This window comes from Lissotriton vulgaris, unplaced genomic scaffold (genome assembly GCF_964263255.1).
Source record: "Lissotriton vulgaris unplaced genomic scaffold, aLisVul1.2 SCAFFOLD_1444, whole genome shotgun sequence".
Lineage (NCBI taxonomy): Eukaryota > Metazoa > Chordata > Amphibia > Caudata > Salamandridae > Lissotriton > Lissotriton vulgaris.
The window spans coordinates 144,543-158,350 of NW_028246333.1; the positions used below are offsets into that span (position 1 = coordinate 144,543).

Genomic DNA, 13,808 nt, shown 5'->3' on the forward strand with positions numbered 1-13,808 from the left:
CATTACAGCGGGACACAGAGGCCACCACACATGCCGACCGACCACTGTGAACACCAGCCCTGCAAGCCCGGTGAAGGACACTCCGAAGGTAGTACTCCGGGTAAGTTGATGCAGTGCATCCATCTGCACCAGGTTCATCAACGTGCAAAGTGATTCTCATATGCCTGTAGCACTCTTAGAACTATATTTGAATCTCATCTGGGTGTAAACTAGATGTAGCAGGAATCTGTTAGTAAAACTGTGTTTTAGCATTACAATCCTACCAGGTCTGTGCGACCAAGCATCCTTCTAAAAGAAACACCAGACTTTCTATAACATTTTGCTGTCCGTTTTAATGAAAAGTGAGGAGGGGTGCAGACTGGTTCGGTAAAGGGTGATATGAAGGGAGGGGTACTCACCGCGTTTAGATCCGAATGTATGCGGAGGACAGTCTGCCCAGCAGGACAGCAGGGACCCCTTGAAGGGACAGAGAAACCTAAGGGCAGTCTGTAATCACCACAGGATGGGCATGGCAAAGACACTCTGTACACAATGAACACACCAAGCTGTTGTTCCCTTTACTATCCTGCTCCTGACTTGCAAACTCACAGCTGTGTTCACGTCTCCAGGGGTCCTCTCTCTGCTACGGAAGCGCTGCTTAGAGGGGCCACATGGAATCGGAGTGAATGGAGGTGGCACAAAAATAGTTTCAATCAATTCAAAATAAACTTGAATACAAACGCTGCTTGAGAACATACTCTTCTGTGGCTCGGACACAATGTTTTCAAGGATGGTGCAAGTTCAGAGATTCAAACATCAAAGACAAAACAGTGTTATTTAACGCGTTTTCCTAGAAAAATAGGTTTGTCTTTTAATAGCACTACTCACACCTTTTTGTTCAACTGTGCTGTTACGGGCAAGTGTGTGTCATTGGAACAAAAACAGCTTCTTCTCAACCGCATACTGTTTGGGTGTTTAAGACGAGATTGTTTTGAACAGCAAGTACTGAAGTCCAGATCCTCGAAGCCTTGACCTGCGCCGTGGAACAATCTAACCGAAGATTGTTTCTCCAGGCGGTGCGGAATATCAGCAAACATGGTGACATGAGATGAAAGACCTCCTCTTTGGTTTTCGTGGACAAAGACATGATCTTGTCCACTCCAGTCACCCTTTCCACTGTTCGCAGTCCTCACATTCGATAACAAATGTTCATCTTTGGGAGTGAAATGGACATACCTCTTGAGGGCCCTTAAATCCCTTCAACGAATTCTGAACAGATGCAGAATTATGGAAGGTCACATCCTCAACCAATCACTCTGCAGGGACCCAGCCTGTTCGTAACACTTGGAGAAGGAAGGAGGGGATTCTATGCCAGGGTTCATCAAAGAAGGCACAGATCTGAAGGTCACAATCTCCTGCAGTTTTTTTCTTTAAAACTTTAAATTTTCCTCAAAGAATTTGAGCTGCCGAACCTTCACACTGTAGTTGGTGTACTTTTCTCCCATCTGTTCCCGCAAATGACACTGAAACAGAAAACCGACAGCATGGTTAACAGAGGGAGCATGAATAAAACCCCTCACGTATTAGGACCTTGACCAGAAAAATATGAATTCACACTTGGCAGCTCAACTGAATATGTATTATTTTACCAGCCCCAATAATATGAGGTCAGAAGCAGCTGGTGTGCCCACCTCAATCATGGTTTTGGACTGTTCGAGAGATAAGGTAGTGAGTGCGGCAGCGGACACTGTCTTTACTCCAGTGACACCGGATTGCACAGCAGAAGGACAGTAATATCAGAAAAGTATCGGGCCTCTTCAAGGTAGACTGACATGGATGAACAAGTTTCAGTGATCAGGTCATATTCACCTCTAGATGCAGCTCCCATTCTAAGAGCTCCTTTCTATTCATCACCTCAATTTGCAGATTGCTGGTTCCCAGGCATCAGTGCAGTGCGGTCATATCAAAGTGTACAACATACATATTAAATCTATCAAAATAATTCATGAACAGCAACATTAACAGAATTTATAAAAACATGTCTAAAGTCATTGAAACATTCAATCACTGACCAATGCAGTCAGTCTGGCAACGTATCGCTATGTGGCGAGGCGATCAAGGCTTACTCTAGTGAGGTATTGCGGGAGAGAGGGGCTGTGTGGTGAAAAGAAGCACGGGTGATGTGTCGGCAGCAACACACGGAACATGTGGGTCAACACGGATGAACCTGCAGGGTCCACAGCTCTTACCAGCACCGCCCACTCCTCCCTCTGATCGGAGTCGACAAGGGGCAGGGTCTGCAGCTGTTACCAGCACCGCCCACTCCTCCCTCTGATCAGAGTCGACAGGAATGGGCGGAGTCTGCAGCTGTTACCAGTACCGCCCACTCCTCCCTCTGATCGGAGTCGACAGGAATGGGCGGTGTCTGCAGCTGTTACCAGCACCGCCCACTCCTCCCTCTGATCAGAGTCGACAGGAATGGGCGGAGTCTGCAGCTGTTACCAGTACCGCCCACTCCTTACTCTGATCAAAGTCGACAGGAATGGGCGGGGTCTGCAGCTGTTCCCAGCACTGCCCACTCCTTACTCTGATCGGAGTCACCAGGAATGAGCGGAGTCTGCAGCTGTTACCAGCACCGCCCACTCCTCCCTCTGATCGGAGTCACCAGGAATGGACAAGGTCTGCAGTTTCTAACCGTGCAAGTGAGTTGCCGCTTCCCACAAGCCTGGTCTCTTTCACCATCACTTTTCAACAGACACACGTTTCCACTGACACAAGTACTGAGCACCACCAGTTACATCTCCAGCTCTACCGGAAAAAAACTCAGATTGTCCCTGGTCTTGAGAATTGCCCAGATGGATGTCCAGACTCAACCAGTTACCGAGGCTCACAAAGCTACTCGGAATAATTGGACTCAAAACTGAAATCCTTCCGGCAGGATGCTCAATTCCTGGTGTCCACTCTTATCCAAGGCCCATCAGTCACTGAGCACCACCCATCACTTCACAGAAAACAAAGAACCTAGGGGTCATCTCTTAAGTGATCCTCTCATCACATCAGTCATTGAGCACCACCGATCGCGTCATCGCTGGAGCCGTGGCCATTCACTGATTATGGTGCAGTCAGTGCTGTTCTTGCAAAGTACTTTGCCAAACCTTTAGAATTCTGAATGACAACAGATGCATTTGTAGTCATCCATTCTAAGGCACTGAAATGTGATGGCTGAGGGAAGCTGACCACTGTTTTTCTGCACTTTTTACCAGACTACATGAATGTGGTGCTGATGTTATGTGGACAAACATTGCTCAAAAACACTAAAACAATGGAAGTTGGGGATATTGCCTCACTGACCTCTCGAAAGTGGAGGCATCAATGAGATCATTTTCCCAATTTCCATTGTAGCGTTTTTGCCTTGATTAGGGGCATTGCGATGGATATACCCCTGTATCTCTGATGGTAAACATGGACATTCATAGCTGCCAAGTGTCACCATGGCAAATTCATCGCTTTAACAGACACCACATTCCATTCTGGGCCTTGAAATCATGCTGTTAACATTGAAATTATGGGCTCAAAAAACAGCGGTAAAGTGCAGTTGGGTAAAAGGCCAGGATTAGCTGAAGGTGTCAAACATAACAATGGGACGCCTTCCAGCTATGAGTTTTGTTGGTATGTGGCAAGTCTTGTGTCACGTGTTCCCCACTATCCCATGTGCATGGCGAGAGCACTCTTTTTGCACATACCTGTCACTACACCTTACATTGAATGTTTAACGCCTCAGTGTTTGGCAGTTGAACTGCTATGAATAACAAGATGTTGGGAAAGCCTTTTATCTTTTCTGTGTCTATGGGCAAATGTGATGGTCCACAATGGCCAGAATTCTTTTGAGCTAGCCATTTTACCCATCAGTGAAAGTTTTAAACACTGCCCAAAGATTAAATATCAGTTTAATATTCCCAGAGTTTCTACGGTTTTAGATCAAACTTAAAGCATACTTCAAAACCCTACACCTTTACTCCAAACACATTAACCTGGAGGAATCCAAAGCAAGAAGAAACAATATTTCAAATGCATCCATAAACAACAAAAGTCAAGCATAATATACTTAAATCAGTCATTCTTGTGTTGGCCCATTCAGGAAGAAACAAACATGACTCATTCTCTCTCACCTTCATTTTTCTGAATGACATTTTAGTTTGTGGTTGTGCAACTGTTTATCAGGGTTTACAGGGATTTGGGCTATTTCCCTTTCGGTGGAGTTTTATCACTTATTATAGGTTTTAACCTAAAAAAAGAATATCATAAGTATAGTGTATACTGTGAACTGAGTCACCTCTAGGCGTCAGAGAGAGATCTGGTTGTGGGTAGACATCCATTAAGAGGTATGATTGAGAGTTCTGGAGTGCAGGCCAAAAGAAGAGAGTGTAGGACAGGGCCTGCGAGCGAGTTGTAATGGAGTGTAGAGTACATGCGCATGCAAACCTTAGCCTCTCGGCAGAGCTCATATGGCAGAGTTGACATATGTTCTAATTGTAATTCTACAAAAAAGTGTGTGAAGGAGTAACGCAGCTATTGAAACAATGACAGTACCAAAGAAAAAGTAAATTCAGTGTTTACCGGTGCTTAAAGCAGAGTGGGTGGGTTGTGTGCGGGGGTTTGGTTCAGCGGAGGAGATGAAACCGGGTACGTGCAGATGAGAGTGAAAGCATTTTGCTGAAGCAGTAAGATAACGTGAGATATCCAGAACAAGCATTTTAGAAAAAATGTCGGGAGGAAACGGGCGTAAATGTCTAACAAAGTGAGAGACTGCAGATGAAAGTGGTGTGAAGGGGAATGATTGAGAGACACTGAAGATCACTACCCCACATTCCACACACACACCGTAATCATTTTTAATTTACAGTGTTGTACTTTCACAATTGAAACAATATTTATTCACAACAATATTATTATTGTTACTCATTTATCAGATACTGTTTACAAACATTAGAAAAGCTTATAGGTGAGGCTTGTTTCAGAAGTCTGTCCATTGTTATATGTCTAGAGACATTAACGGAAAGGCACCACAATAATGCTCATGTGGCACACTGTGAGAATTACAGGTTTGTAGTTTAAATGTTTTAAGACACACCCTTATTGACATAGGCCATGCCTATTTGGCTGCGCCCCTTTTAGAGACTACTTTACTTTTTCATCATGCAAAAGCACTGACGGCATTTAGTGGCATGTGTTAGACAGTACTAGTGTTTATTATTTCATTGCAGTCGCCGTTGTCGTTGGAAGCATGGTCATGCACATAAGTCTATCGGTTCAGGAGTTATTGTCTCGCTTTGTAGTAAATTTAAGTGAAAACTGATGTGTAAAATAAAATAATATAACCCCATTTCTTTCCAAAATTCTCTACGGGAGAACCACTCGTCCTCACAAGCCCTCCTGTTAGAAATGGGGGTCTCTAATTGGTAAGAGCTTGCACCTTTGACCAAATAGGGACCCTTCTTCCTAGTCAGGATAAGAGAGTTACACTCCTAAAATAACCCCTGCTCACCCGCTTGGTACGAGCAGTCATGCTCATCTTAGAAGCAGTGTGTAAACCCACAGTAATACAGTGTAAGCACTACAAAAGGACACCACACCAGTTTAGAAAAATCGCCAATATTTTTATACACTTTAAGACAAGACCAAAAACAATAAAAATCCACAATACAGTACCTAAAAATCTACAGTTGTCAAAATAAGCTTTAAAAACAGTTCCTTGATGTCGATAGCTCCATCCGGGGCTATCACGGCGTCGTGACCAAACAAATCCATACAAACGGCGTCGCGGGCTAGCTACGGTGTCGGGAAGACCCGCAAGCAGTACCTTTTAGAAATGCAGGGCGCCAGCGACCTCTTAGTTGAGTTTAAGAAAACACAGCATATGCAGGCTTTGGTTCTGGAGGTCGGTGCAGGAGTCGTCGGGCCCTCGAAGTCACATGCGTTGCAGGTCAATCTACTCTCTGTTAGGATCAGGAGCGCTGGCAGGTGTCAGGTGCTGCGGTGCAAAGTGCAGTCGTGCAGTGCCCTCAAGTCGCATTGCGAGCAGCGGCTCGGTGGCTTCGTTAGATGGTATCGTCGGTGAGACCAGGGTCGCGGTGAAAGATGAAGGCGGTGCTCGTCACGGTGCTGGCAGGTCACGGTGCAAGCAGCAGCGTCGTCGTTGCTGAAGAGCTGTCGTCAGCTGACGAACTGAAGTCGATAGAGCCGGCGTCGGTAGGCCAAGGCTGTGGTGCGGGATGAGGGCGGTGCGTCGTGTAACTTTACACGCGGTGCCCTCGAACCAAGGTGCAAGCAGCGGCGTCAATTTCAGCGTGGTTGTCGAGGATACCACGGCGTCGTCATAAAGCGAGGCGGTGCAGAGTGCGGTGCACACAGCTTGCAGTGCGAGCAGCAGCTCGGTGGCGGCGTCAGCAGGCGTGGTCGGTGAAACCAGGGTCGCGGTGCAGAATTGTGGCGGTGCCCTCTACGATGCCAATGCGTCATCGTGAAGCGAGGAGGTGCGGAGTGAGCTGCCCACAGGTCGCGTTGTGAGCAGCAGCTTGATGGCGGCATCAGCAGGCATCGTCTGTGAGACTAAGGTCGCGTTGTGGCGGTGCCCTCTGCGGTGCCGTCAGGACACGCAGTTAGCAGCGGCGTCGTATACATCGTTGAGTTGCTTTTCCTCTGTTGCAGCACAAAACACACAGTCCCCAGTGCTGCGGGCAGAAGAACTTGAAGTCTTTGTTGTTCCTGAGTTTTCTTGAACAGGGGGCAAGCTCTACCTCAAGCTCTCGGAGAAACTCACATAGCAGATTACAGAAAGGTCAGTCCAGTCCTTCCACTGCCCAAGACAGAAGCAGCCACTGTAGGCCAACACAGCAAAGCACACAGCAAAGTGGTAGTTCCTCCTCACAGCTTCTCCGGCTCTTCTTCTAGGCAGTCTTCTTGATCCAAAAGAGTTCTATAGTTCAGGGGTCTGGGTCCCAATATTTATATCCCAAAATCCTTTGATCTCTTCGGCAGAGAGTGTCTGTGCCCAGCCGGAACCAGTTCAGCCTTCTTTGGTGTGATTTCCTGGCAGGAGGTGGAGACAGACCAGAACATTTGAGGTTCCAAGAAAAACTCCTCCCCCTTCCCCCATTGCAGCCCTTTCCTGACCCTACCTAGACTATCTGGAGCCACTCCTGCTCCCCAGCCTTCTGTCATCCGAAACCCAGACAGGCAATCCACATTCCAGCAGATGCACACAGGATGACTGAGCAAGAAAATACCTAGTTTCTAAAAGTAGTATTTTCAAACAGAGAATGTAAAAATCACCTGTACTAAAAGATGCAGCTTAAGATTCTGAGTTCAGGCATACCAAACTTTATTTTCCCACCTAGTTCCCAGGGCCAGTTATGTTTATAAGATGTTATAAACAACCTTCCCATTCTGTCCTATGGGAAGCAGGTAGCCTTGCAATAGTGAAAAACGACATGGGCTGTAATTCACTATCAGGACACGTCACACACACCAGAGCATGTCCTACCCTTCACATACACTGCACCCTACCCACAGGGGTACTTTGGGCCTACCTTAGGGGTGACTAACATGTAGAAAAGGGAAGGGTTAGGGCTTGGCAAGTGAGGGCACATGCCAAGTCGACATGGTAGTTACAAACTGTGCGCAGACTGCAATGGCAGGTCTGAGTTACATTTTTAGGTCTACTCACATGGGTGGCACAATCAGTGCTGCAGGTCCACTAGTAGAAATTGATTTACAGGCCCTGGCACTCTCAGTGCTCTTTAGTAGAGACTAACAAGTAAATCAAATATGTCAATCATGAAAAACCAATCCAGAACTCAATTTACCACAGGAGCACTTGCACTTTACCACTCATCAGCAGTGAGAAAAGTGCGCAGAAACACTACTCCAGCAAAAACAGTCAAAACCGGGAGGGGAGAAAGCAAAAACTCAGGGAAAAAACGCCAAAAGATACCAAGTCTAACACCTCCTTTAAGAAAGGCAGGCTCACTCACTTTGGTTGTTCTCTGTACTTGAACTTTGGGCATGGAACATGGAGGCAGCAGGTGTGGCAGCGTGGGAAGTGGACAGGGGCAGTAGGGGAGTGGGCAGTGCCGATGGGAGAAGTTGGCTGTGCTAGTGGGGAAGTGGGTGGCAAAATAAGCACAAGAAGCTCAAACTCAGGGGAGCTGTAAGGAAGCAAGGGCCCATGTTGTGAAAGGTTTTAGAAGATCCACACGGAGAGCCAGGAGGCCGTGCTGAGTGAGGTCTGGTGGGAAAGAGGCTGAGGAAACCTTTGAGGATGTGGCAGTCGGAAGCGCATGGTGTGAAATGGGACTTAGCTCCCATGCATTAAAGGGTTGTGCATGAGTTCTCTCCAAAAGTACTTATCCACTCTGCCTGGTGATATTTAGCAGCTGTGCATGGAGAGAACGTTTGTTTGGGAGAACGGAGCATCCAGTCTTGTGGCATAAGCAGTACGTTGAGCCATGCTCTTAGGGCAGGATGTGATGATCACATATGTACATTGTCTATAACATTCTTATAAAATGCACACTGCACATGTGACCAGGAGCGCACTGGATCAGTACACTGATCGAGGTACATTAAAATGACAAACACAGCAGCACTGTGATCGATTCAGCTCAGGGGTGGCACATACCTCTCGCTCAGTCTCATCCTCTTCGTTCATTATATCGTACACTTTCTCCAGCAGCTTCACTCCCAGCCCATGCACCACATCCCTCCGGAGAGCCTCGATTGTTCTTTGGACCTTCTCTGATACAGTGTCTTAAAACAGGAACAAAAAGGAAGTATCGGTTTATAGTCGATCCTGTATGAACTCTGGTACCATGAGCATGAAGAGCGGGTGCTAGCAGCAAAGAGCTGTGCTGCAAGGTACAGCATAGAGGCATAACCATACACAAACCATATTAGACGTAAAATAATCAAAGTAGCAAGGCAACTCTAGGTTTCAAAGCATTTGATTTTGTAATTCAAACTAGGTTTAATTTTGATTTTTAAAGAAATTATATCTAAAAAGATTTACTGACAGACACTGCTTAAAACATCTTTAGTTTAAATTCACATTGGTTTTTCATTTGGCAATGGCATATTGGCCATGTACAGTTCATTATACATTTTTTCATGCTCCTAAATTTAGATATGTATTTCTTAGTACATCATAGGTTTCCATTATGCCCGGTTAGCAAATCATGGGCAGATTTCCCTTGCCTAAAGAACAGATCACTGTCGACCACGTTACTTACCTTCGGCAAAGCTCTTTCTGGTAGGGACTCTTATCTAGCTGCAGATTCCTCATCTTTTGAATATTCCCTCGGGGTCAGAGTGGATCTGGATACTTTTCAGCAGAACTTCTGGGCGCCGGGTGGTGGCACCGTGCAGCTTCACAATGCCAATGTTCCGCCTCGGAAATGACGTGTGGAGGCTCTATAGGCACCACTCCTGTGCGCAAACATCAGTTACTTTCAAGACTGTCCCTGCCCTCCTGAGGTAGGGGTGTGACCAAATGTAGATTCCTAGACTAGGAATCTTATTAATGGAGAGATGCTGGACTCTATCCATTAATGAGATTCCAAGTCAGAAGGTGGGGTCAGACTGGAAGAGCTTAAAGCACACTCACACGTCACGCCAATGTGAGGGAGAAGAGGAACACGGTCTTAAGGGCTAGGAGCTGTAAAGGAGCTCAAACGGAACGCACATTAAAAATGTGAGGCCCAAGTTAAGGTTCCAATGTAATAAGACATTGAGAGAGGGAAGAAACAAATGCTGTAGACCTTTAAAAAAAGAGCACAACAACTGGACATGTAAACAATGAGAACTGATCCGGTAATTAGAAGAAGGAAGTAAAGTACCCTTTAACTGTGCTCAGAGCAAGGCCTTTCCGTGCCAAGGACAAAACGAACAACAGAATGTCAGATAACTCTGCCTGGAGGGTGTCTATCTGCAGAGCACTGAACCAAACAACAAATTAGTCCCAACAACAGGTGTATACAGTTTTTGTCGAGTCATGCCTGGCTGCCAAGAGGACATCAACCACCTCCGGTGGAAGGCGTTCAGCTGTCGTCGCTCAACCACCAAGCACGAAGGTCTAGATTGCAAAGGCCCGGGTGTGGAACCCTGCCCTGGTTATGCAGCATGAGATCCTACCGGAGGGGCAGCCTGATCAGAGGACAGATGCTGAAGCCCAGGAGTTCTGGATACCATACTCTCCATGACCAGTCTGGTGCAACTCGGATGACTAGGAACTGATCGCTCCTGGTCTTCTTCAAAACTTAGGGCAGGATTGGTATTAGCAGGAAGTTCAACTCGCAGCAGAGAGCGTCTCCGAGCGAGTGATGCTTTGGAAACTCCAACGCGCAGGAGAGCTGATATTGTGTGTTCCGGGCAGCGGCAAACAGATCGAGCCAAGGTTCTCCACATTCTCTGCAGAGACCTTGCACCACCTCGGAGTGTAACTGCCAATCATAACAAACTAGGCGCCAAAGGCTGAGCTTGCCTGCCCTGGCACACAGTGATCTTTCCAGGGGGTTCAAAACCAGGAAGATTCCTTGATGGTCCAACCATTTCCTGATGTGCAAGGCCTCAAGGCCCAGAGTTTGTGACTAGACACCACTCTGCCTGGTTTGTTACAATACCACATGGTGGTGGTGCTGTCTATGAGCACCAGTACGAGCATCCCCTTGATGAATGAAAAAGGCTTTCGGCGTCCAGTAGATGGCCCTCAGGTCCAGAAGGCGGATATGGAGCTAGGACTCCACCAGAGACCAGAGGCATCTGATCTCCCTGGTTCCAAAATGGCCACCCCAACCCAGAAGCGATAGATCGGTCACCACTTTGAGCTCTTGGAGTTCTGGACTTTTTGGTTCCGTCCAGAGGTGTCAGGGTACAACACCCAAAGACCCCGGAGTCCCACCTGCCTTGGTGCACAAATGAACAGAAACACGGGCTTCTCGATGGTGGCGTCAAAGACCAAAGGTTTATTACTGCAGGGACACAGAAGTCACAGAATCTACACACGGGCAGAATCTAGGAGACTGTTCGATTTGTACAAAGTGGGTTGCTCCTTATATACTAAAAATTGTGCTCTAGGCAAATATTTCACATGTCGGTACATTCCCAAACCTTTGTGTCTCTAAACAATAAATATTTGGCGTTACACAGGAACTGTCGATAATATCTGATACCAAACATCACGAAGAGGGGTTCCCACCAGTCCATCACAATCCCTTGTCAATATTGTATTCAAGACCCGGACCGCCTCATCGTAAAGTTCGTTACCTCCCCCTAATAAAGGCCCAGAAGGAAAGGAGCAGAGCCAGGTGCAGAAGATAGAAAAGCGGGATAAGAGATGTTTGTGGGTTGTAAATGGGCAAGGCTACCGGCTTCGGCCGCCTAATCATGATCAGGTACAATGGACAGGAAAACCAGTTCAGGTGGGCTGGCCTCGGGCAGAGGAGGCAGCCTTTGTCGAGTCATGCAGCTTCAGCGTGATCTGGTTTAAGGTGCACGTGTCATGTAAGAGGTGAATCTCCGGCTAAGGCTATGTGTCCTTAATCAAAGTGAAGTGAAATGAAATGATCAGAGGCTATTGCATATGTGAGGGCAAGGAACCACAAAATGGCGGCCACGATCTTAAGATGGATGCCGTGTGTATATCAGAAATGTGTCAGTGGAAGGAGTGCTCTTGCTCGTAGCGTAGCGAAAACACTAGGATATACTAAATGGATCATTTGCGGTTCACTGATACCAATACTATGTATTTCCGACAAACTTGAAAACACGGGTTCAAGTCGTCACGGAACCGTCACGGAACCTCAGACCCTCCTTTTGCCCTTACATAGGCAATTACTCAATCTATGTCTGAATCTAGTTCTATGCTCATCAGGTCAGTGACATGCTGTTGTATCATCATCCTTTCTCGTGTCTTTTCTCCAAATGCAGGTGGTTTCCTAAAACAGGTTGTAGCACAAAGACTACACAGAGCAGGACCACACTGGATAATCAGACAACATGAGAATAGTAATATTAAGATGACACCAATGACCATTAGAACCTTCCATCCCCACGCTGAGATCAGAGTCCAAAACCACTCCATGAAGGACCAGTTTCCCTTGTCTACATGAATGGAGTCCGAAATCTTGTGCAACTTAGAGATCGCCTCGTAGACTGTTGGAGCATTATTAGGAATAAAGACACAGCAGCTCGATTGGATCATTCTGCATACCCCACCTCGATCTGCAAGTATAACATCTAGAACCATACGGTTCTGCAATGTCATGAGCCTATCCGCCTGAAGCTCAGCTGTCAGATTGCTAAGGGCACCAGCAGTTTCGGTAATAGTAGATTCAACTACCCGTGTTAGCTGACGTATGTTTCTACTATTGGCCATAGGCCCCCAGAACGGAAGGAAGCCTTTGAAGAAGTCTCCAGCTTCCTGACCAGCTGTATCTTCCTTGCTGAAGACACCTCTCGCTACTCTTGTTCTGTGGTAATCAGGTGAAGCAGTGTATGTCGGAGGCAATAATCGAGCAATATAACATGAACCTGAGAAGTCGGCAGGCAACCATGTATAAGCTCTGTCTCGACAAATGAAGTAGGTACCCCTAGCAGTAAGGAAGGCAGGGGAAGAGTTAGCCGGAAACACATAAGTCTCTACGCACTCACTCCTCCCTAGCTGAGCTCTCGGATTTCTCCCATTACCTTGCAAACAGACCTGACCTCGGTGAGGTACGACCCAGATTGGAGTTGAGCTTTTACGCTTGCTTTCTCCTAAACTAAGGCGATACTCTGAAGTATTCCAACTTAAATATACTCGCAATTCGTCTCTAGGGTATGATGGAGTATTATTGACGTCTTTGACCATGTCAATAATTCCCTGGACTAAGGCTTTGTTGGCAGAGTTATATTTAGTGGAGCGTGGTGGACGTGGAGGATAGGTCTCAAGAGCATAAGCAAAGATGGTTTGAAGGGCCTGAAATGATCCATTGTAGCTGAAAGGCAAAACCAGATAGGGAATACCTTTATCCATAGTGTGAGGTATCAAGCCACACACCCAACAGTCTGTCGTGTTAACTACCAGTTGGTGTTGGTGCAAGAGCTGTACAAAAGTATTATTAATGAATTCTGAGCGTCGAGCTTGCTCATGTTCCGGAAACGAGTGAAAAGAGTGTATAGAAGAAACAGTAGAAATAGCAGGATCAAGGGGAGGTACTGTAGATACTGGCACAAAAATCAAATTTATGCTAAAGACAATTCCACCCACCAGTGTTGCTAAAACAATCAAAAATGTAATGGCACATTGCATCAAGAAACATTTGCTATGAAGAATTCTATTTAGTCTGTTTCTGCGAACGTAAATCACATTTTCTCGTTGCAGCGCAGGAAGTTCCATCTTCTACAATCCGCTCGCGACCACTGATGATGTGTACGTAGATGAAAATGCCTCTGTCAGCCCTGGGAGTTCCCAGTACTAACAGAAAGATCGACCTTGTGTCAGACCCCTGCAAATTCAAACTAGGCACACAGCCACGACCCTACGGCTACCCAGACGGCAAGGCAATTTTAAAAACAATAAACAATAACAAACTTCCTGGCTGAAGGCAAAAGTTCAAAAAATATATATATATATCAAAATCACAGTATGCAGTTGCCTGTTTTATTAGTCCTTTTTATGGCTTCTAAGGTTGTATTTCTGCTTCGCTGGTACTGTCTGATCGGAAAATAGTGTATCACTAGCAGCTGTTGCAGAGTTTACGTTCGCAGATGGCAAAGTTTCTTCTGATGCTGGA

The 13,808-nt window shown here is 46.4% G+C and overlaps 1 protein-coding gene across 2 annotated transcripts in view; it reads right to left on the minus strand.

Annotated features, from left to right (window-relative positions):
- Positions 1-314: 314 nt before the first annotated feature.
- Positions 315-13,808, minus strand: part of LOC147665980 (serine/threonine-protein kinase Nek4-like) — a 275,537-nt gene continuing 262,043 nt past the window's right edge. For both annotated transcript variants that reach the window (XM_086949353.1, XM_086949354.1), the window contains 2 exons: positions 8,660-8,787; positions 315-1,502 (listed from right to left, as the gene is read on the minus strand). In XM_086949353.1, the coding sequence (XP_086805479.1) occupies positions 1,410-1,502; positions 8,660-8,787 (221 nt within the window). In that variant the 3' untranslated portion in view covers positions 315-1,409. The remainder of the gene's footprint in view (positions 1,503-8,659; positions 8,788-13,808) is intronic.